Source organism: Vulpes vulpes, chromosome 6 (genome assembly GCF_048418805.1).
Source record: "Vulpes vulpes isolate BD-2025 chromosome 6, VulVul3, whole genome shotgun sequence".
Taxonomy (NCBI): domain Eukaryota; kingdom Metazoa; phylum Chordata; class Mammalia; order Carnivora; family Canidae; genus Vulpes; species Vulpes vulpes.
The window spans coordinates 44,039,809-44,064,819 of NC_132785.1; the positions used below are offsets into that span (position 1 = coordinate 44,039,809).

General features: G+C 42.0%; 1 protein-coding gene across 4 annotated transcripts in view; it reads left to right on the forward strand.

Moving 5' to 3' along the window:
• Positions 1-368: 368 nt before the first annotated feature.
• Positions 369-25,011, forward strand: part of GPC6 (glypican 6) — a 1,081,176-nt gene continuing 1,056,533 nt past the window's right edge. For all 4 annotated transcript variants that reach the window (XR_012002024.1, XR_012002025.1, XM_072760856.1 and 1 more), the window contains exon 1: positions 369-1,278. Coding sequence is in view for 2 of the 4 variants with exons in the window: in XM_072760856.1 (XP_072616957.1) it covers positions 1,119-1,278 (160 nt within the window). In the remaining 2 variants the exon portion in view is untranslated. The remainder of the gene's footprint in view (positions 1,279-25,011) is intronic.

A 25,011-nucleotide genomic window follows, 5' to 3' on the forward strand; every position in this document is an offset into this window, starting at 1 on the left:
TGTCTTTAGAAAATAAAACACAAAAGCTAAACAGAGATGAGACAGTCACAGCGATGATTGTGCTGAAACTCAGGGGTGCCCCTATATGTTTATTTCTACGCGGGCTTTGTGTTTCAGTAGGTCATAGATTGTTGCTCCTCTTTAGAGCAACAATTGGAATCGCGTTGTCATCTAAGTCCACGAAAGCGTCGTTTAATAATCACACAGGTTTGCGACTTAAAATACTCCACATTACTTACTTCTATCATTAAAGGAAACGTCTCGGATCAGTGTGAAGGATGTGAAGGGAGTGAGGACACAGAACCGCTTCCTCCTCCCCCTCGTTCTTCTAACCGAGTAGCGAGAGATCCAGTCCAGGTTTTGCCTTCGACTCTTCCTGTGAATTTCGGCCGAGCTCAGTGTAGCACGTTTTCGGTCTCTCTCTCTCCCTCTCCCCCTCTCCCCTCCTTTCTCCTCCCCTCCAGCCTCCGGGGTCTGGCTCCGGGATTTCTCTCTCCCTATTTCAGGAGGACTCTCAGAGGCTCCCTCAGCCCGTGTGAAGCCGAGGTTTCCCCTGGATCCCGTGCATCCCCGACACATACCTCCACGCACCCGCGCGTCCCCAGGAACCCGCGCCCGCCCCGGCACACCCGCGCGCACACCCCCGCGCTCGCCCGTCCGCCGCCCTCTCCGGGGGAGCCGCGCGCGTTCCCACCTTCGCTGCGCTCTCGGGCGAGCCGAGCTCGCCGCGCTCTACGACTCCGCGGCTCGGAAGTCGGATCGCAGCCCTGACCCCCGCCCCCGCCCCCACCCCCCACCCATGGTGGCTCCTTAAACATTTCTCTGCCTTCTCGCGCTCCCGTTTTTACTGCACCGTTTTCGGGCTGGGGGGCTAAGGGCGCAAGGCGGCTGCCTTCCCTGCCAGCCCTGCTTGGCTTGCCACCCTCCATCTGGCTTATAAAAGTTTGCTGAGCGCGGTCCAGAGGGCTGCGCTGCGCGTCCCCTCGGCTGGCGGAAGGGGGTGACGCTGGGCAGCGGCGAGGAGCGCGCCGCTGGCTCTGGCGGGCTTTCGGCTCGAGGGGCAAGGTGAGGAGCGCACGGGCCCTGGGGCCGGCCGAGCTGGATCTGCACGCCGCACCATGCCTTCCTGGATCGGGGCTGTGATTCTTCCCCTCTCCGGGCTGCTGCTGTCGCTCCCGGCCGGGGCGGAGGTGAAGGCTCGGAGCTGCGGCGAGGTCCGCCAGGCGTACGGTGCCAAGGGATTCAGCCTGGCGGACATCCCCTACCAGGAGATCGCAGGTAAGCGCGGGCGCGCGGGCCCGGCAGGCTGCAGCCCTCGGCGGCCGCCGGCGCCCCCCCGCCTCCCGCTGTTGCTGAGTTCTCGGTGTTCACTTTCCGTGCGGGCTCTCCCGGGCGCCGCGCCCCCGCGCCCCCGCGCCCCCCGCCCCTGCGCCGGGCGGCGGATGCTCGGCGGCTGCTCCCGCGGGGAAGGTGCGCGTCCCGGCCGCCTCATTGTGTGCACACGCGGGAGCGCCCTCCCGCCGAGCGCCCGCCCTCCCTCCCTCCTTCCCGCGCGCCCCTCGGCGCGGGCGCGGGCGCGGGCCGGGCAGCGGGCACCCCGGGGCGGCCGCGGCGCTCGGGCAGGTCTCCGAGCGGGGCGCCCACCCCGCGCCTCTCGCTCCGGCAAACTTGGAGGAACTGCGGCCGCAGTTTGCCCAGCGCCACAGTCCGAGCGGCGCCTTCCCCGCTCCCGCTCCCGCTCCGGCTCCCGCCCTCAGGCCGGCGGGGGCGGTGGAGAGACGCGGAGGGCTCCGTGGCCGCCCGCTCGGCCCTGCGGGTCCTTCCGGGACGCGGAGCGCACGGCGCCCGGGCCGGGGCGGGTGAGGCTGCGGGCGGGGGGGGGGGGTGGCGCCGGCTCCCGGCTGCTTCGGGGCAGTTCTCGGGCTGCCAGTTTCGGGCTCCGGCGGGCTTTGGCGCCGAGGGTCCCCCGCGCTTTCCCGACTGCGGTTGGGCGCGCGAGGTTCGGGGGGCACCGGGCACCCGGCGCGGGGTCGCCCGCCCGCTGGCTCCCAGAAGCTGCGCCCCCCGAAGCGGGTGGCTCCTCGGGGGTGTGCCCCGGGGCCCGCGTGCCCCGCGTGCCGGCCGCCCCCCCCCCCCCCGGGCGCCGCGGTGCGGGCAGCGCTCGGCCTCCGACGACTGCGCCCCAGCCCCAGCCCCAGCCCCAGCCCCAGCCCCAGCCCCAGCGCGCGCCTTCCGGCTCTTAGCTCCGACCGAGCGGGAGCAGCTCCTCCGGGGCTCGGCGAAGGAGACGTGTCGGGGAGAGCGCGGCCGCGGGGTCCTCGGCGACCGCGGATGCCCGGACCCCGCGCGCCCCCCAGCCGGCCTCTCTGCGTTTGCGGGGGAGCTGGTGGACGAGGGAGCGCGAAGGTCTTTTTGCAGAGATCCTCAAGCCTCACAGCTTCGACATGTAACGGAATTGCTGTTTTCTTACGGGTGATCCACAGACTCTACAAGGGAAGGTTTTCACTTATTCCGAAAAGAACACGCGTACGTCCGTGCAGGCGCTGGGGGAGGGGCGCCCGGCCAGGCCGGCGGCGCGGAGCCTCCCAGCCCGGGAGCCCCTTGCAGTTCTGAGCCAGACGCAGCCGCCTGGGCCGGGCCGGAGGCGGGACCTGGGTGAACTGGGGGACTCCTTTTCTGTCCCTGTCACTTGTGCTCCCTTTTCCAGAAGTCCTGAATTTGTTAATCAGTGAGTAGACAGCGACTGCCCCCACAGCTCCTTAAATTTCTTGACTCTCCTTCCCCTTTGTCTACTGTTATTTCATTCTTTTTAATTAATTGATAAGGATCAGCTTTGCTTTTTTTTTTTTTTTTTTTTCCTCCACCCCGAATCTCAGGGAATTCAACTTTTAAAAGGTTTTATAGTATGGCTCACTTCTAGGAACTTTTTTTCTCCTCTAATCTGGGCTTTTTCGAGCTGTATCTTTTAAACACAGATATTTCCCAGCATGATTTCAGATGTGATATCTCAGAGAAGAAAATAGTTCGGTATTTTTAAATTGCTTTAGTGGATTTAGTACTTTTAAATGTTCTTTAGTGGATTATGGGACTTTCAGGAGACTGCACTTCATCCTTAGCGTGATGCAAATCTCCTTAATATCAAAAGGAAGGTTTTCAGGGTAAATAATTTCTGCATTCACCGTTTACTTTCCTGAAAACCTTTCCAGTGGTTAAAAGAAATCCTTTGGTAGATTTTTAACTACAGGGTTTTTTTTTTTTTTTTTTCTTTTCCCTCCACCTCTTGACAATTACAGGGTTCACTAATTAGCCATTAAGTTCTAAAACCTGCACTTTTTGTTAAAGTCACTTTCTAGGACTAAGGGTACTGTTGACTTTGCCTTAACCCTGGTGTGCTTTGATGCCGGTGGAAATAATCAAAATACAGGTCATGGTGGGGTCAGAGGCACATCTGATAGGGAAACAAATGAAGTAAAAGATAATTGTATACTAGGTATATATATATATATACACACACACATATATATTTTCAAACCGAACTACTCAATGCTCCATGTTGTTGGAATAATGGCCTAGGAAATACGTCCCAATATTAAATGAAAACACTCTTTTGCTCTTCCCTAGTTCCTGATACTATTTACATTTCATTATCTAGTATATGGTGGTTATCCCTTCTTTAAACTCCCTTTTCATCCTTTTCTTCATATGGACTTTTAATGGTTTGCTTGAGAAATGGCATATGCCATTAGTCTGCCAGGGAACGTGGATTTAAAGGAACGGCTGTTCATAATTTAGATTCATGAGAACTGTTACTAATTGAAAGATATTTGCAGGTAGCTTGCCTGGTAAAATAACTGAGAAGTAATAAGGACATTATGTTTCATCGTGACATTATTAAAGTTTTACTCAGAACTCACAATTGTGAAATAGTGTTGCCCTTTTCTATTCTAGGATAAAAGGGAGTTCTTCAAACTCAATAGGTGAGGGGCCGTGATGGGTAATATAGAAAGTCATGCTCTCAGAAAGTGCTTGGGAGGCCTTTAAGGGGCAGGTTGTACCATTAATCTTCACTCAGCCCTGATCTTAAGCCATCCCAGGCAGATCAGATAGACCATCTGTCCTTGTTTGAAAGACCTCCAAAGGGGAAGACCCAGGAGCCCCTCGCAGCAATCCATTCTAATACTTAGTAATTCTTGTGGTATCGAAATTTCCAGATAACTAGCCCAAAGCTTTCCCAGTGTGCTTGCCTACTTTCTTCTATCTTCTGGGAAGATGCTGAGCAGTGGATCATCAGGTTCTTTGTTAGGAATGTTATTTTGATCCAAGGTAGGTATGAAACATTCCAGTCTTGTCTCTGAGCATCCGTAATATTATCTCATTTTCCAACCCTACTCAACTTGATGGCTCTAAACTTCTAAAAGAACTCAACAACTGAAAAGAACATCTGCTTAAAAGACTGGGCAATTCAGGGAATGTTGTTTTATGCCTACTGTGCCACCGTGCATGGAGCCTTCTTGGAGTCATTAATTATAAGTCCTTGTAGTTGACGAATGGTGACTTATTGGCCTATGTGTCTACTTTTCTCACTGGTTACCTAATGCAGCTGTATTTAACAATCCCTTATGTAGAAATTACTGTGTGCCCGGCACCTATTTAAAAACATTACCTGCTTCTAAAACATTACTTGCTTGCTTCTGAAACATTACAGACTGCCTTATTGACTCCTTTTAATAATTTTGTAGATATTGCCATCATCTCCATTTTATAGATGAAAAAGACTGAGTAGCAGAGAGACTTAAATAATTGCCCAAGGATGACTCAGCTAGAAAATGATGAGGCTGGAATTCCAACCTAGGCCTTCTGACTCCAGGTCTTGGAGCCCTAGGCTTAATCCTGCCCACCGCCATTCTGTATTTCTTGAATGAATGAATGTGTGCAAAGTCAGTTCTTCATCTACTAGGTATATAGCTTGGTATTATCAGTCACCATATGTATTCCCTCACAATTTGTGCTGAATATTTTTCTATTGTACAGTTTTTCAAAATCACTTTGAATTTTATGTTCTCAGGAATTAGCCATGCTACTATCACTAAATTGTTCCTGTGTTTATGCATTTTCCTGTTTTTTTTTTTAAATGTTTCTACGTAGCTACATAAAAGATGCAAACAAAAGAACATGTGTTGGTATTTTCCAGTGTACCAGTCCTACATGAGTAATGGGTTAGTGCAACAAAGCTTGCTATAGGAAGTTATCATGGGGTTAGAGGGAGGAGGGAAGTTTATCTTCACAGATTAGGAAAAAATATAATTGCTTTATCAGTGTTTGTCCCTTTTTGTGTCTCAGATGTTTTGAGAGCTGCACTACACAGGTAGATATTAAAGCATTAAACTCATCTTTTTAATATGAATTTATCTTAACATTCTGAAAGTCTACCCCAAAATCAAATTAAGAAAAGAATATTCTCTTATACTCTGCTGATCTAGCAGCGACTTTTTCCAGTCCTTTATTGCTTTCAAATTTCAGAATATGTAATGCTTCATTTTTACCTCATCTTTGTCCAAGAGTCCTTTTCTTTCTTTGGTGGGTCTCCCAGGGAACCTGTCTTCCCTCCCTCTGTTCCCCTAGCGAACTAACTTATTTAATACATTTGCTATTAACACTTTTTTTTTTTTTTCCAATTTGCATGTAGATATCACCACGTAAATGGAAAAACAGTGTTTGGTAACTCTTACTCTTTTACAGACCCATAAAATATCCTCATTTGAAATAAATTATTTAATTTCCATTCAACTGTCTACTTCAGAGATGTCTGATTTTTTTGCCCTCTCGAGTTAGCTGATGTCTTTAAAATGCTTTCGAAGAACAGTGTGAGAGGTATGAGTTAGCTGAACTTCAATTTTTTTTTTTTATGATTTATCGAGTCACTAGATGTCTAAAAGAATCACATTAATTCCAGGTATCAAAGCAATCTAAAATCTGGGCTATTAGGAGTGCTACTTGTTAAACTCTTGATTTGGGAATTAATTTTAGAATGATCCTTGCAAATAGAGTTGTCTTAGCTGATTTAATTAGAGGATAATATGTCATCATTGAGAACAAGAGTTCGTTTGAGTTGACTGATATACTTTTTTACATAAAACTCACATCTTTTTAACTGGACCACATAGCAATTGCTGGTGAGTAGAAATGTAAGCTGCTATCAAAAGTGATTTAAAATATACAGCCTTATATCCTTTAAAATATTCTAGTATAAACATTGCATCGTAATTTATGTAAGAGCGTGACTAATGCTCTTTTACAATAATGGGTAAGTTTTATGAACACAAAATACAAAGTTATGGACTCCTTTTAGACCAAAGTGACCTACGATTCATTCACCAGATTTGTACAGAAATATGAGTTTAGGATAGAAATTGTAGTAAAAAAAAATAACAGATAAAATAGTTTATTAGCTTAATCTTATATTTTAAGCCTACCAAAGTAACATTTTAAGACTGTTTTTTTCCCCCCTTAATTCACATCTCTCAAAAGACTCCTAGCAAGGCCAGTCGTCTTGACAATATAAATAGAATACTGAATATTCTTTTAAACTTAGTGTTTATACTTTGCAGACCAAATTCTGCTCTACTGAATTCTTTAGCTGGGACATAATTGTACTTTAAGTAGTTTCATAGATATCTTCAGTATTATTCAGTTTTCAGTTATTTATATGATACCCTTTGAAAGTTATTTACATGATACCCTTTGAAAGTTTAATTTACTCCCTGGGATGGCATATTTGTAAATAAAAGGTTGCATAGCAGTAAGTCTTGGGTAAAGGCTTAAAAATTCTAATAATCCTGAATGGAAGTATTTAAGAGTTTTTAATAACCTTGGATGAAAAATATTTTTTAAACAAAGGTACCAGTTAGTAACAAAAATAGAAATTCGATTCCACATTTATACATTATCCAGGTTTTTAAAATTTATTTTTATAATTCATTTTCTATGGCATTTTTTTTCTTCGTTCAGTAAATATTTCTTGTATACCTACTATGCATAATCCACTCTGCCAGGTGCTGTCTAGAGGGCCACAGGGAATTTTAATCCTAGCAGGGAAGCAGCCATTAAGGGCACCATTCACAAGGAATGGCTGAGATAGGGGCAAGCCCCAGGGTACTTGACTCTAGGAAAGAATTTAGTTTTGGAATGCTTCCTTGAGGTAGAGCAAATGGGCAATGGGCTCTGAAGCTTGAGGACATAGTCAGGACTTCTGTGGTTAGAATACTGTGAGAGCAGGAGAGGAGTTTTAGAACCTGGGGAAAACAGCAAGTGAATGCAAAGCCTTGTGGACTAGGGAACTAGGAGAGAGCCTGTGGGTCAGGTTAATACTCTGTCCAAAGATGACATGGGCATGGTGACCCTGGGTGGTTTACTTTTTCATCATAGTATGGACCCTTAGCTCTAAAGCCTGTGGGTGCTAGGCTCAAGTTTTTACACATCTGGTTGTTTTAAACAGCCCAAATAGACTTTTAACCATTTAGAGCCTGCCTGTTGTATGAACCCTGTAAAACTGCATAAATCCTGATAGTCATTTATAGGACAAATCTGGGACCTAAAAAAAAAAACAACAACAAAACAAAACAAAACAAAAAAACAAAAAACTCAAGCTGCTGCCTTCTCCACCCTATGGTTGAGCAACATTGCCTAGATTTCTCCCCACTTCTGGGAGTTTTCCGGAACCTCCTCCCCTTCTGGTAGACGCTCTTCTGTTGTGTCTGCAAGCCCTCAAGCTATGAGGGACTTCCCCTCCCCTACAACCTGTCATAGTGCCACCCAAATAAAGTTCTTTGTGTCCTGCTGCCACCTCATGGTCCTCTTTCCTTCTTCAACCCTGAAATCCTTAGTGAGCAGCTATTGAAGTGTTTCAATCAGGAGACTGGACTTGATTTGAAATGTTACTTTGGTGGCTCTGTGGAGAATGGATTGAAGAGGAGCAAAAGCAGATACAGGAAAAGAAGATATTAGCTTGAACTAGAGTGGTGACTGGAAGTGGAATGAAGTAGAAAGAAGTATTTAGAAGCTAAGTGAAATAAGTTAGACAAGTTACACTGAGAAAGACAAATACCATAGGCTGTCACTTACATACAGAATCTAAAAAACAATATGAACAAACAAAACAGAACCCAGATTCATAGATGAGAAGACAGATTGGTAGTTGCCACAGGGAAGGAGGTGTGGGGTGTGATGGGTAAAAGATCAAGTAGTACAAATGTACACTATAAAATAAGTCGTGGGAATGTAATGGTGCATGGGGAATATAGTCAAGAATATTATATTAAATCTGTATGTTGATGGATGGTAACTAGACTTCGGTGATCATTTTGCAATGTGCACAAAGGTCAGATCACTGTGTTGTGCACCTGAAACTGATACAATATTGTATGTCAATTATACTTGAAATTAAAAAATATTTAGGAGGTAAAATTGATACAGCCAACAGACCACAAATCAATCAAAAGTGAATCATTGAATATCCGACATGTGATGGACAATGACTGTGAAAGGGCGTCTGTATATGTTGAGAGCGAGAGATTGAGAAAGATAAGCATCCCAGAAACATTCATTTACTTTATAAGGCCATGTGAATAACTCTGACATAGTTTAAGTGTGCTTTTTAGTGGAAACAAAACTCAACATCATAAAACTAGCACAGCATTAAGGATATCAGTGTGGCTGAGAGAAAGGGATTTCCCAAATAGGGTAGGGTGAGTTGTTAACTCTTAGAGGGTAAAGTGCTATCAAAATCTATGTAATCTGGCAGCCCGGTGGCTCAGCGGTTTAGCGCTGCCTGCAGCCCAGGGAGTGATCCTGGAGCCCCAGGATCCAGTCCTGCATCGGGCTCCTTGCGTGAAGCCTGCTTCTCCCTTTGCCTGTGTCTCTGCCTCTCTCTCTCTGTCTCTCATGAATAAATAAAATCTTAAAAAAAAATCTATGTAATCAACTGTGTCATTTTGAAATTTAAGTCATTTTTTTTTGTCTTGTGGTAGTGTAAAAAAAGTCTTAAAATTTTTACCAGGATGAAGAATTAATTAAAAGGTTACTTCATCTTCTAATATTTAAACAGTGCTATGTCCATGGTTTCAGTACCAAATATGTTCTGATTGTAGTGATAGAAATAACAAAATGAAGAGAGTTTTTTTGACCTTGCTAAAAGGAAGAGGTAAAATTTACTTGGGACTATATTATTCAGGGTTTTCTAATGAAATTAAATGATATAGACATAGATACAGGTATATACATATATAAACATGAGGAGATTTATAATAGGAATTCGCTCCAGAGGTTATAGAGGCCGAGAAGCTCCACGATCTGCCATATGTGAGCTGAGACCCAGGAGAGTGGAGATGTAATTCAGTCTGAGGCTGAAGGACCTGGGGGTGGGGTGGGGTACTGATATAAGTCTCAGTCCAAGGCTGGAGAACCAGCAGCTCTGATGTCCCAATGTAGGAAAAGATGGATATTCAGACTAAAGAAGAGAGAGAAGGAATTCGTTCTTTCTTCACCTTTTTGTTCTATTTGGCCTCGGGTGGATTGGATGATATTCCCTTACACTGGTCACCCCTGCTACTAAACCAAATGCTAATCTCTTTCAGAAACAACCTCACAGACACCTCCACACATAATGTTTTACAGGCTCTCTGGATATCCCTTAGGCAGGTCAAGTTGACATATAAAATTAACCATCACAGGGACATTGAATGATGGGTAGCATTTGACAAACAGCCATGAAAGAAGGCATTTGGGGTGGGGTTAAATTTGTAAGCAAAGTAGTACGTGTAGAGGATGCTACAGAAAGGGATCAACTAAGAATTTGTGAGAAATAATACTGAACAAATAGGGTGGGGTTGTATTTTTGATGGACCTTGAAAACCCTTGGTTTTATGTGGCAGGAAGTAGGTCATCATCCTAAATTCTTGGCAGTGAAGTGACAAGATGAAAGTATTGTTTTAGATCGGTCAGGCACCATAAACAGGATGGAATGGAGAGGAGATCATTAAGGCGGAGGCAAGGAGGATAGATAGGGGGCTGATGTACATACTGAAGCATGAAATAGATGCCTAGGGCTACAATATGAGGTTAAGAGGTGAGAAGGAGGGGTGAATGAGGTCATCAGAGAAGAGGTAACCTTAAAAAGAAAAAAGCTTAAAAACTTTACTCCTGCTACTTAGAATTTTCAATAAAAAGGGTTTAAAGAGGAGAAGCGGTTGAAACTTTTGCCTGAAATCATCTGTGTCATTTAAGATACTTGTGGCAGCAGGTCACACAAAATCCTGTATCGGCTTGCATACCCAATCAGGGAGGGCCATCATTTCACCTAAGTTCCAGCACAGAACAGTTTTATGAGTGAGAAAGTGGGAAGCTAACACAATCATCAGGATCCCAGGTTCTCTCCATCTTTTAGCTCAGCTGTCCTAAGAGTCAAAGCCTCATTATGACACCCAGAGGCACACAATGGGGCTATTTCTAACCATGTGTATCTCCTCATTGATGAGACATGCTAACTGTCCTAAGCCCGCCAGCAGATTCACCCACCCTCTCATTTGAGAATTGCTTCCTGCTCTCATGCCTGGAAGAGAAAGGAAAAGAGCCACAGCTGTTGACTTGGGCTAGTCATGGCTACTCTCTCAGATGGGCTGATGTCCACCTTCCTTAAGTCTGGGCACTGAATTGCTTGGTAATCTTCAGAAGAATCCCCAGGAATTGAGAAGTAATGGGGAAATTGAGAGTAACTACTTTTGTCTGAATAAATTAGGTATTTGGCATTCTCGCTTGAGTCCATTGTTTCTCTGGCCCCTGGTGAACTGACACATGCTTAGCAATTGGCTTTCAGGAGGGTGGGGTTTGGGGAGACCTGATTTGTAGCATTCACCAATGTCTATGGCATAGAAATATTCCAACCGTGACAGATTTCAAACTACTAACAGTTTAACAGCCAGCTTATAAAATTCCTGAAAATTTACCAGTTTGGCTCTTTGGAGCTGGAAAGAGCCAGGGCTATCCTGGAGCCAGGTGGGATACTTAAATACAAAACAAAACAAAACGACAACGAAAAAACCTTGGATTCCATCTTTAAATACTATGATTTAATTGGTCTGAGATGGGACACTCTTTTTTCTGTCCTCCCCCCTCCCTTCTTCCTTTCCTTTCTTTTTCAGTTTTCCCAGGTATTTCTGATGTGCATCCAGGGAAGGGAACTAGTTGGCTTAAGATGTGGTTCATAAACTTTATCCTGCATTAGAATTACTGGATGGTTTGTTAAACATGAATGCCTGGGCCCCACCCCCAGGGTTTCTAATTTAGTCTTCCTGGGTGGGGTGGGCCTGTAATTAGCAATTTTTTTTTTTTTTTTTTTACAGGGTCCCACTCAGGTGATGCTGATGCTGTTGGTTAGGCACCATCTCTTGAGTATCTGGGGACCACACTCTGAGTGCATTCACTGTGGTTTTAAACACAAGTTTTGGTCAGGGTATACAGTCGAATGTGGGCAATGATTTCCATTATTTCTCATCTTGATCATAGGTAAGAATCCTAACCCAGAGAATGCCTTATTTAAAATTGCACCCTCCTCCTCCCCCTCCCCCATAGCCTCTGCCTTCGTTCAAATGCTTACTTTGGCCACCAGGGGGCCTAAGGGAAAGAGAGTGGTTGGATCAGTTCAATCGGTAACCACATATGTGTGGAACAAAAGGGGCCCCAACTCAGCTGCAAGCGCCCAGCTGCAGTAAGAGTGAACTTCAGCATCATGTTAAAAGGAACTGGGAATTTTTTTTTCTGCTTCTTTTATCATAGGATCCCTTTTATTCTTTGTTAATGTGGCAGGCTTTCTTTGGGTATATGGCTTGTCCTTGGGGGGGTCCTATTTAGAACATTTCTAGTATAGAGTAATCCCATCTCCCTACTCCCCACTTTGAGCTGATTTTCCTGCACTAGTCTCCCAAATGCAGACCTAGCCATTTTTCCCCCTTGATCTAGACTCTCATGCAAGGAGACTACATTTAGAATTGGTCAGTCTTCATTTTATACACGGTTAACTAAAGATACAGCATATACATTCAGGGCATGCACACCTGTGTTCTATAGGCTTGGCGGGCTAGTGTGTTTGCTCCTTATTACAGTTCTTGGATTTCCTGAGAAACTGGCTTCCTCTCTTTGTGCCCCCAGGACAGCTACTCCTCAGCTGAATTTCAGGGAACTAGAGGTGTTTCTCCTTAAGGTTGCAGTGAGGTGGAGGAAAATAGTTTCTTTGCAAAGAAAGCACTTTGAGGTCTTCTTTTTTGAACAAAATGAATAATTTTCAAATTTTATTTATGATAGTCACAGAGAGAGAGAGAGAGAGAGAGGCAGAGACACAGGCAGAGGGAGAAGCAGGCTCCATGCACCGGGAGCCCGACGTGGGATTCAATCCCGGGTCTCCAGGATCGCGCCCTGGGCCAAAGGCAGGCGCTAAACCGCTGCGCCACCCAGGGATCCCAAATTTTATTTTCTTAATAGGTCAGCATAGCTCCAAGTCGGTAGCCCTTTTTGAATGAACTTGAATAAAGCCACTATGGTTTTAGATATTATAGATATCTTAAGATGTCAGGCCTTAACTTTTTCCTGAAAAAGTAAGAAAATACTTTAAAAATACTTTAGCCTCTTTGCTTATCCTATTTTCTTCTAAGTCCGAATTTTTTAAAACTTAAAAAATGGTAAAATTTAAAATGGCTGACATCTTTTTAGTCTTTTACAGCAAAAGTTTTCACACACGTTTTTGAAGAGTTTAAATGGTCTTTGACATTAGGAAGTCTATTTGGAAAATAAGAATTTGTAATTATGAAGTATTAATAAATGTGGAAATGTAGGATTTGTGAACATTCCTACTTGATCTGCTACAGTTTCTCTCCAGCTGTATATTTACATTGAAGTTAGGTAACATAGTTTACTGTTACTTTTACATTATCAAGTGCTAATGTGTGAAAGGCTTTTATTGTACTTTTACTACTCATTTGATTATGTGGTATCTTATTTAATATTCTTTCATAGACTTGGGGGTATTTGGACATCAGGAGGTCAAGTGCTATGTTAAAAGCTTAGGCCAGTCTTTTTATATGACTGCAATAAAGAATATATTCATTTCACTTATATTACCACATGGCGCTCATAAAAGGTCAGTTTCAATTGAATATAAAATAGGTTACAAATGGCAAATCTTATGTTATCAACAACAAAACTATTATGGATAATCCCTTTTCAATTACTACCTTCCCTTTTAAAAAAATAACTTGAAGATTTCTTAAAATCAGAACCTCATGATGTATTTTGTACAATAGACATAAAAATTATGTTAAGTCTTTCTTTTTAAACTTAGTCAAGAAAATATGTATAGAGTAATCACACTGAAATGCCAGTTGAAACAGCAAATCAGGTGTATCAAAGATTCAAAACAAAAAACCATAAAGTTACACTTTCTCATATTGTTGTTATATTAATTTAACAGATTAACTTTGAATCAATTTCTCAGCTTGGGTTATTGATGTAAAGATAAGTAATCTTATAGGAAGTTACATGCATAAATGTAAGCTGATTGCTATGATTTAAGAGTGGCAGTTTACTCTTATCTAGAAGATGCTCCCTAAATTATAGAAAGGTTTTCAGTTTCACAAAGCGTTGAGTATAAATAAAAATGTGGGTTGTAATGGTCTTAATTCCTTGCAGTAACTAAGGTTGCATTTTATAACTGGAAGGGTAAATTCCTGTACCTGAAAAACCCATAATGCATTTCAAAGTGAATTTTACCCTCTCTAGCCATGAGGTTGTAAAGTACAACTCTCGAAAACTGTCCTTATACCTCCGAAATATTTATTTATTTTCAAGAGTATGACCTTGTATTTGAAAAAAAGTTTATAAATGCTCTGTTCTGAAAGGCTTTGAAACAGTATCATTAAGGAAAAAACGAGCCTCACTCACAACTACTATAATCAGGCCAAATAGAAAGGTGGAATACAAATAAGCCAGAGCAGGCTTTCCTCGGTTCCACGTTTCCTGAAGCTATCTTCACTCGGGGTGACGATTCTGATTTTAGCCTAATTAAGCATTAAAGAGAGCCAGTGTCCTGAGAAATAAGCCTGAAGCTTGCTGGAAGTCCCTTGCTGCTGGGTCCCTCCCAGGCACTGCCAGGGAGCCGCTGCCCTGACTTCTGGAAGGTGCCACTGATGCCCAGAAGGAGGCTCTGCTGTGCAGCGCCAGCCCGTAGGTGTACCACCTTCAGCCACATCTCAGCCCGGTGACTGTGGAATTGATTTTCACGGCTCATGACAGAAGCTGTTTTCAGCCCTTGAAAAGGAAGTAGCTGGGGCTGGTGCTCCTAACACAAACAGCAAATTGCTCCGTGGCTTTCATAGCATTCGAGGTCTGTTACCTTAAGGTTCTAATGGCCTTTTAACAGTGTTTCCAGCTGAGCAGCAGATGTAAAGGATACTGAACATTGAAAGCACTGTTCTTTTTTTTTTTTTTCTCCTCCCTGAAAGAATCATTTTTTACAGATATTGTACTAACACCGTATCCCAGGACCTATTCAATGGCATGTTAGGTTTGAAAAACTGAACCAAATCTCAGATCAAGTGTGGTCAGTACCACACATCTGCCACCTCGTTGGGCTCTGTGTCCCATGTTACTGCCCATCAGACACTGAGCTCTTGTCACCATTAGTTGGGGCCCATTTGGTAATGTCTCATCAGGGAAAAAAATAATTAGTGGAACCGCAGGAAGCCTCAAAACTCTGTATGCTTATGTTAAGTTAGCTCATTTTCATCCTAAAATTTGCAGTATATTTTTGAAAACGACGCGTTTAACTTAAAGAATTCTATCCAGGCTACGTTTGGTTTCCCTTTATGTTGTTCTGGGTGTTAGTTTTGCCCTTTGCGTCTGCTAGGGCATCAGATGTTTCCTGAGCGGGGAGCTATGCCCTCCCTGCTCCGTGAGTTTGAAGGGCTTTAAGCTTTGGTCTGTGGAAGAGGGTCAGTATTTCAGTCTTGTGGATGTTGGAGGGGGGGGAAAGTTCAACATTAACTGAAGAACATTTGTTGAATTGGACTTTTTTCCAGTTTAAAAAAATTAGAGAAATAGTATGTCTTTGGATTTTGCTGTCTAAGCTGTGCTTCGTATTTCAGCTTTCCAGGGGTAACTACACGAGGTAAGAGAAGAACGCCCATGCCAATGAGTCTTCATTCCTCATTCCAGTAACAGGCCTGTTTTGCAGGCTTCTTGGGGGATTTTTAGGAAGTATGTGAGCTGCCACCATTTTTTCCCCCAAAGTTGAAAATATACATACGTTGCAACTCTGATGTGAACAGACATGCAATTTCTTTCCCTGTTGTTTTATTCCATTTCTTCCTCCTACTCCCTGGTTCTTCACTCACATAACCCATGGGGGGAAAATGGTGTGGTCTGGTTGAAAATTCAGTGTGATTAGTTTTGCTCTTCTAGATAACAAACTTGTGGGCAGCCTGCTTTGGTGTTGGGGTTGAGCAGAGACTGGCTTTGGCTCCTGGCGCTATCCCTTAGTCTTTTGGATCCTGTCTGTGCCTCTATTCTTGCATCTGTGAACAGGGATAATAACAATCCCTACCACTCATCACTGTGATTGTATTAAATGAATTAACATTTACAAAGCTCTTGGAATAGTGGCTCACATACCATAAAGCCTGTATACGTTTTTTAAAAGATTATTTATTTGACAGAGAGCGAGACAGCATAAGCAGAGGGAGTGGCAGGCAGAGGCAGAGGGAGGGGGAGAAGCAGGCTCCCTGCTGAGCAGAGAGCCCGATGAGGCTCCATCCCAGGACCCTGAGATCATGGCCTGAGCCAAAGGCAAACACTTAATCAACTGAGCGACCCAGGTGCCACCCCTTCACCCCTCTGCATACATTTTTTAAGCAAATCGATCTCTTGATGTGTGTAGGGAATAACAAGGGAGCAAGGGGGAAGAATGCATTTCCTTGGGTTCCTCCCATCTCCAAGGCTTAGCTCACCTGCTCTGCTAATGTCTGGGGTGGGTATACTTTGTGATCTGCTCTTGTGCAGCTTGGGAAAGAACTGGTAATCCCCTTTCCTGGAGTATTCACCCTGATATTGGTCTTTTCTGGCCTTGTGGGCCTCGTGAATCACTGGCTTGCTCTTCACCTGACCTCTGGTCCCCCTGTAGCTTTGATCACCAGCTGTGGTGGGAGCATGACAAGCCTTCTGGTGTGCAACCCTGGAGACCACTGGGCCAGACCTGTGCCCCCCAGATGTGGATGTAGCCCTCCCTCTGAACATCTTCACCTCCAAGCTGAGGGTCATTGCCAGCAGCTCACCAGGCAATCTCTTTACAGATTCCTAAACAGATTTTGGGCTAGAAATCCCTCTTTGGCTTTTCTCTGTTGTTGGGAAGCTCAGAGAGGAGAAACTGGGAAATACTGGGAACCTCTCAGTACCTCCCTTCTTCGTAGAGACCCTTCGGGGCAGGGATGGGTTTGTCACCTTTTGTCTTCCTGGCTGGGCCTCAGGCCCCTCATCCAGCTTTGGAGACTTGTCTCCTAAAGAGGTCAGATATCCATGGCCTTGGAGGTAGAAGTCTGTAGGAAGACAAATGAAGGGGCAAAGAAAACTGAATCAGCTAAAGATTTGCAGAATATTATCCTCATTATATATGCAATATGGAGATTTCTGAAGAATCAAACATCAAGTGAACTGGGAATAACATACATTCTGTTTATGTGGGACCTTTGGACTTACTGAATGGTTATTTTAAAGTTTTCTTTACCTCCTTGAACCAGTTTTCTCTATATAAAAGGGCAGTAACATAGCCTGGCTCATGGTATTGTTGTTTATGAGGTTTAAATGGCATAATGCACGTGAACAGCGTGACTGAAGTCTCCAGTATGTGTTAGCTCTCCTTTTCCCAATTCCCTCTTGACACATGTATCAGGATAAGAAATCTTCCTATTTCTTATTCAGGGGAGGAGAGAAACCTAGTAGGCTGTAATCCCCACTGTAAGACTTAGTCATTTTTAATTTCCTTTTATCAGAAGCTTCTAAGAGAGAAACTCTAATAGAACATTAAAAGGTGATCTTGAAATGCTTTTAAATGTCAAATAGCAAATCTTTTAAAAACATTTTCTTTCTTTTCTTTTTGGTCTTCTTGGAACTGGCCGTGAAACTTCCTCTTTCATGCTGTTTTCACTGGTTGCTGTTGGTGGACACTGTCCTCAGAATGATAGATCAGATGCCTGGCTTTGATTATTTCAATTTACTAAGAGCAGGGGTTCTCAGACTTGAGTGTGCATCACAGTTATCCAGGAGGCTTGTTCAGATGGGGGCTGCTGGGTCCCCTCCTGGGAATTTCTATTTGGTAGATCAGAGATGGGGCCAGTGCCCAGGTGATACACTAAAGGTATCTATCTAGGCCACACTTTGAGAACCACTGGATTAAAGTTTAAGCCTTAAATGATCAAAAGTCAGTTTACTTCTCCAATGGCCTGGGAATAAATATCCACCATCTTGGCTTGACATTCAAGAACTGAAACTATCTTACTGCTGTAATTCCAAGTTCTAGAAATTTCTGTCTCATAAAACCTATTTCACTCAACTTACTCTTCTTTTTGTGTCCCATTTCATTTGCTAATGCTCATGACAAGGCTTGCTCTGTCCTTACCCATTTTGTTTACCAACTAAAGTTCAGTTTAGCTCAAATTACTCTTCATGAATTTGTCCCAAGTTACCCAGCCCCTATTTTCTCCTTTTTGCCATGCTGCGTAGTGTTTGTCTATTATTTGGTAATTAATCAAATTCTGTCTTCTCCTGACTCTTAAATTACTGTCTTGTATCATTTAAAATGAGTCACTTAATTTTTGTTTCCTGGATTTGCCTATGTGATATGTGGTAGCTGAGGGCACGTAAATATATACTTGTACTTTCCAGAACACAGTGTTTGAGCATAGTAGGTATTCAATGAATAACTGGCTACTCCTTGATTGGAAATATAAAAAGACTTTTTTTCTTTTTTTGGCCAGGGTTTGCTTACAGATAACTTTATGTAAGATCAAAATTAAATGGTATAATGTAAAGACACCCTTATGTTTTCTGTGAAAGAGTGCAGCTGATAAGTTATATTAGCTAGAGCCAGTGGAAATCAATTTGTAATGTATAGACTAGAGTTTATTGTGTGGAACATGCATTTTGTTGCTTTCACTTTATTTTAAAGCATACCATTTCTCTCAGTGAAGCACCTACTGTATATAGGTGTATGTCTATCAAAATGTTTTTTCAAAATGTGGCATATTTTAGCTATCACTGACAGCAATTTTCAAATGCCTGAAAAGATTAGAGAAGCTAAATGTAAAGAGTACTATAAATTGCAGTGACATTTCCTGGGAGATAAAGAATTGATAGAGAGGAAAGTTAGTTTAAAAAGTCAGGCCTAGGGATAAAGCAATCAAATTGTACCACCTTTGGAATGATCTATTTACGATGGAGGCTTTGAATAATAAATTGTGCCACCAGAATGCTCATAGGAACCACTTGTAATTTTCTGAATTCCATTTTAAGCTGTTACCTACCTAAGCTCTCTTACTTATTATATCAGTTCAGGTCAGTTAAAATTTATTTTTTAATTACTTGGTTGAAGAACAGCACCCACAATTTCCCTGCCCTTGAGGCACATGTAGAGTAGTGAAGACAGATACATAGATGACTAGTGTCTGTATGATAAAGGCCCTGGGCGGCTATCGGAAAGCAGGTAGAAGGTGAGGACAAATAGAGGTAATCCATTAGAGGGCCAGGGGGGAGAGGGAGTGAGGGCTCCCAGGGAGTAGAAAGTGCCTTTTGTTCAACACCACAATAATCTATTTCTTATATAGGATTGTTCTTCCATGTAAATGGGTGAACCCTAATTATATGGTAAATAGGGAAGGTTAAATTCCTCTACTCTTCTAATGCAAATTAGACGATCACGCCCTATGAACTCCCTAAGAAATGGGCAACTCTGGTTTTGCAAAATCTGTCAGTTGATCTTTGTGTAAGCAAATAGAACATGTGTCTGTACTTGGAAAATTGTATATCAATCCCCAAGCATGATATTTAACTCTGCGTTATTTTAGCTCCCATATTTTAATGAGATTTCTAGAGAAACATTAGGAAAATAGCTACATTAATCACATGATAATCCAGCTACAGGTATAGTGTTACATGGTGATAATCCTGCTATTTTATATACAAACATTCCTTTGCAGACATTAACATATGATTGTGCTGTATATTTTGAAAAGTCATAGACATCATAGCGATCCTATTAAAGTAGGTATGGGGATCCCTGGGTGGCGCAGCGGTTTGGCGCCTGCCTTTGGCCCAGGGCGCGATCCTGGAGACCCGGGATCGAATCCCACGTCGGGCTCCCGGTGCATGGAGCCTGCTTCTCCCTCTGCCTGTGTCTCTGCCTCTCTCTCTCTCTCTGTGACTATCATAAATAAAAAAAAAAAAATAAAGTAGGTATGATATGTGTTAATCAGCACACAGATATTTTGATGGACAAAGACAATATTTGCGGTAGGCGGCTAAACAGAACAATTTGTGCTGTGAATCCCTTTTATGGACTGTCTTACATAGATGGTGCAGATAAAGGGTTCTTCCTGGTGGAAAGGTGAACCCAAGTTAGCTTTTCTCTGCATTGCAATGATTTGACTTGGTTTATTTTTTGGTTTCTCTATTTTCTATCAGGTTTGAAACTGTGAACATTTAAACTCCTGTGTGGTTGCACAGTTTGCATATGAAGATGTTTTAAGCAAGTTCTGACATGATAAAAAAAATAGAGACGATGCCCAGATGATAACAAGCAGAAAATTCCTCCTTTACATAAAAGCCTCCATTCTCGTTTGTAAAGCAAAATGTTCTCTCTTAAAAGTAACAGCTGAAAAAAAAAAAAAAAAAAGGCAGGAAGGCAGAACACACTCCTCTAAGTTGTAAAATATGTTTTGGTAGCTCAACAGCGATTTTGCTGTTCCTGAGAAAAAAATCAAACTCTAATTTTAAAATGAAGTTATTTAAAAGCATGGCACAAGAGAGCCTTATTTTGGGGGCTGTGGCCACTCTGCTGTCCTTGAAGGTGCTGAGCCGCGCCACTGTGCACTTACAGCAGGAGCACTGCCTGGCTGTGAGGTGCTGGTCAGATGTATTAGCAAGCACCTGTCTTTTCTGAATGCAACGGTGGATGAAACCAGAGAATTCCAGAAATAGTTCTAACACAAAAGCAATTTTGTTTTTGACAAAGTTTATCTGTTCAAGTGAATATTTTTAAAAACAAGATGGAAAGTTTCTTTTTTCCTCCTCCCCATATGGAATTGAAGCTCTGAACTTGTGTATTTCTTTAGGTGTTAACACATATTGGTCTTTAGGGTTACACTGAGCTTTTCCTAGTAGTTGTAGCTTTGAGGGAGCTGTTTGTTGTCCGAATAGCGTGCCTGGTTTCTGGATGAAAGGCATAACAGTCTGTCAGAGACCTTGAATGGTAAGTCTTGGGACTTTGTTTCTTGGACAGAGCACCAATTTCCTAACCTGGGAAATATAAGCCTCTATACCTGATGAATAGTTTTTGAGGTTGAGGAGTATGGTGTGTGTGTGTGTGTGTGTGTGTGTGTGTGTTTGAGAGAGAGAATTCACTATTAATGCACAATAAATATTACAGTTTTGTTAAAGACTAATACTAAGCCTCATTTGCTAAAGTGTTAATTTCAGCTGTGACAGACAAATTTTGTTTTCTTTCTCTAAAGGAAGTTTCTCTATTTTATTTGGAAAAATGGGATAGGCACTAATGATGCTATGATTTAAAGGTATTTTCCTGGGGACAAAAGAGGTCTTTTTTTTTTTTTTTTTTCCTAAGAAGGAATACATTTAGAAGGAATAATTCCTCCCTTCTCTGATCTCTGGCAACTTTTATTGAAAAATTTTGGTGCATTAGTCACTTCCTAACTTTTTTACAAATATAAAATATATTTGATATATTTTATTATATTTCTGATATATTTGGTTAGTCTCCTGTGAGTCTAAGATCCTAGAAATCAGGGCCAGCTGGGTCTACTTTATCCTTGCGTAGCCCTTACCTCCTGGCATACATAAGACAATAACATATATTGAATGTACCAAATAATGACAAAGGCTTAAGCTTTCATTTGACTCCCAGAAAACAACATCTTATGTAGGTGTTGACCAACTCATGTATATTCTCTGCTATGAAAATATACACTACTGCACATGTGTAACCTTCAGTAATTATATTGTTATTTTTCATTTCTACCGATATTTCTTGAGAACAAATGAGGTCAGAGGTACCTGGCCTTCAATTAGTTTATACTCTAGGAGGAAACATAGGACAAGGTGTAATGTAAGGTATTTCCTATGGAGACCGATATTGAGATATTCTCTACCTAGACATAACATTTTTATTTAGAAGTGCTCCAGCTAAACATTGTACATTATTGTCCCAACCCTAATTTTGGGGGAGAGAGAAGGAGCATTTTTGCATTTTACTTGTCCTTTTGTTTCTGAAAAAATAAATCAATATTGGGGCAGCCTGGGTGACTCAGCGGTTTAGCGCCACCTTGGGCCCAGGGCATGATCCTGGAGACTTAGGATCAAGTCCCACGTCCATGCAGGGAGCCTGCTTCTCCCTCTGCCTGTGTCTCTGCCTCTCTCTCTCTCTCACTCTTTCTCTAGAGAATATGAATAAATAAATAAAATCTTAAAAAAAATCAATAGTGTAGATTCATTATATTATGGGTGAAATAGTCTTATTCACTGATAATTTTGAAAGGATGGACAATCTGTTCCCTCTTCCCGTGCTATAACAAAAATATTGAATGATTGACCTTTCCATGTCCTTTTAATAAAATGAATGGAATCAAGTTAAAGCATGGGAATGATAGTGGGGTCATTAAAAATGGGCTTTATGTCATGCAACTGAGCATATATAGTAGCATATAGCATTCATTGAGCTCTCTGTATATTCCACATACTATTTTAAACTCTCTACTTCGAGGGTCTCATGTAATCCTTATAGCATCTTTCTGTCATAGGTAGTATCATTCACATTTTACAGATGGGAAAACTGAGACAGAGCAAGTGCAATAAACTTGTCTAAGGATACAGACAGGTCAAGCAGATAAGCCAGGAAGATTCCATAGCTCATGGTTTTTACTAGTATCTCTGTGAATCATATGGTTTTCTTTTTCACATGAGCGAAATAACTTTTTCTAGAATTAAAATAATTTACTCAAGGTAATTGGGCTATGCAACTTTTTATTTAATTCTTCCTGAATATTATGTCTCACTTAATTTTCCATTGTTTGACAAGATGAGTAGCAACCATGATTCCATCCTAGAAAGATCTCTAGAATCTTTCCGTAAGAACAACTGATAACTTATTGCTTAAAAGTATATACTTTGAAATCATAATGTATATAATTCTGTGCTGTTACATTATTATTATTCTAGCCATTTGACATCTGAAGCCCCTTTCTATGTTTGGAGAAGTCCTCCTTTTGAGTCGGATGGGAGGCAGAGCTTGCCTACTATTATAGGAACTGAGAATATCAGGTGCCTGCTTTCCTGGGCTCCTTTGTGGCAGGACTGAGATCACATGACTTAGGATGCAACAGTGAGATTTGCCTGCCCAGTTTTTGCAATAGGAGCTTGTGACACAAAAGCAGGGACAGTGGATAATTCATTCTGAGGAAAACCAAAGACAAGATTTAAAAGTTATTTCATTGTAGATTTCACCAAACTAGTGTTTAAGTCCATAGTACTGTTTCTTATGGTGCTGCTGGGGTTACGAAGCCAGTGTTGGATTACCCATAGGCAAACCAAGACTATGTTTAGGCCACTTAAGTACAGGGGCATCAAAAAGTATTTTGGGGAAAATCATATTTCAAGCAGTGTTGTAGTCATCATAATAAAAAGTCAGAATTCATGTTTCTTTTCACTTTCTTTGTAGTTCAATATTGATTTTACTTTGAATTATATTTTGTCATGGTGGGTGGGTAGGTAAGGATACACTATTACTTTTTTCATGCTCAGAGTCTGATATCTATCTCTATCCCCTTTGCAATGCAAAGCGAACTCTTTAATAGCATTTTTTCCAGAAGGAAGGTGAAGGCTTTTACACCTTGCAGAACTAAAGACCAAGATGTATTACCAAGCCTTCTGTTTCCCTTTTGAAGCCTATTTATTATTGAGCATGCATTGTTCTTTCTGAAGGGCCAGTCCCAAGAGGTGTGGGCACTTAGGGAGAAGGGAATTTGAGAAGCATGGCCCAGGTAGCAAGAAGGAGGGAAAAGAAAGAGTTATGGCAGGATGACCCTTTATGATAGAAAACATTGAGGTATTGAAAGCATATATTCCACATTCAGAGAATTGCATATCTTCTTGGTTTTCCCAGGCTTCCAGTTTCTTAAGAATTATATTTCTTAGCAATTAATTTCTAAGAGTGATAAGAAATCCGCGATGCTTTGACGAGGCCAGTGCTTTGTACTAGTGATTTTTCATGGAGAATTGATTTGAAACAGCTGTTTAGATGCACTGCATATGAATATGGCTTTTTAAAACATTCTAAGGTATAAGAAGAATCCAGTAGATAAATACTACTTCTAGTTAAATACATTTTGTAATTTCTCTGCAAAACAAAAACAAAAAACAAAAACCCAAACTTGCTTGTTTCTGGGGAAATTGAGTGTAAATCCACCACTCCAGAATTCTCTGAGGAATGTGGTTGCTATTTGAAGATTTTAAGCCCCTTCAGGGCTGGGTTTATGCAGTTTCACTTGTTTCACATGTACTTTGCCCAAGGTTGGACAGACAGATAAGCTTCTTAACTGCTGGATTTAACTGACTATTGGTTCATTTTTGAGGTGTCAACCTGGGGTTTAGTGAAAAGTTTTGAGGATAGGCAAGTATTGAAATGGAAAAGAAGATTAATAATAAAGATGAAGTAACTTTGATATTTCTGGCCTCATTCATGTTTATTTTCTTTTTCTCTGTCTATCTATCTATCTATCTATCTATCTATCTATCCATCCAACACATCACACACACCTTACATATATTATATATTTTTCAATGTAGAGTTGTGAGAGTGCCCATGTGGGGAGTCAGGATCTATAAAGTCTGTCATAAGACTGTAACATATCCTATGTTACAATATATTATAACTCCTTGCAATTATTTCTTGACTTCCAGAACTTTCCTCCAGTCAAAAATAACCTTTACCTTTCTCAGGCCCAGATTATGGAATGTTGTCGTGACAGTGACTGTGGGGATACTGGCTTCAGATGTTAGCTCAGCAGAGGAGGGAGGGTTCCAGAAGAAGAATGAGTGGGAGAGAGCAATTTAAAAAATGGGTGGAAATGTAGATGCTCTCATGCTGGGTTATATTTAAATCTACTTGTGAAAAGAAATGTGATGAGGACTTAAAAGTCCTTTAAAACTTGAACAATTGACATATCATGACACATCCTTCCAGATGTTTTTGATTTTCAAAAATATATGTATTGATGCTACAGAAGTATTTAATGATACAAAAGGATTGGCCTCTTCAGAGGCAACCATTTTTATAGGCATTTGTCATCCTTTTGTTGATGTTTTATGTGTATACAAATATTTATAGATGTTATATATATTTACTCAAGTGGTAACACCCTGTATATATTTTTACTCAGGTATTCTTTTCTACTTAACAATTCTCTTGAAACTTGTTTCATTTCAGCACCTAAGGTCTCCCATCTTCCCCCTCCCTACCAACCACCAAGGTTGTATTTTTTTTTTTTTTTTTAGTATTTTATATTTCACTCCGCAGCTTTACCATACCTTGTTTGCCCAGTGGCCTTTTCATGGACATCCACCTTGTTTCATTTTTGCTATTACGGACCATACTGTCATGGATGTTGTTACATGAACACCTTTTCACAT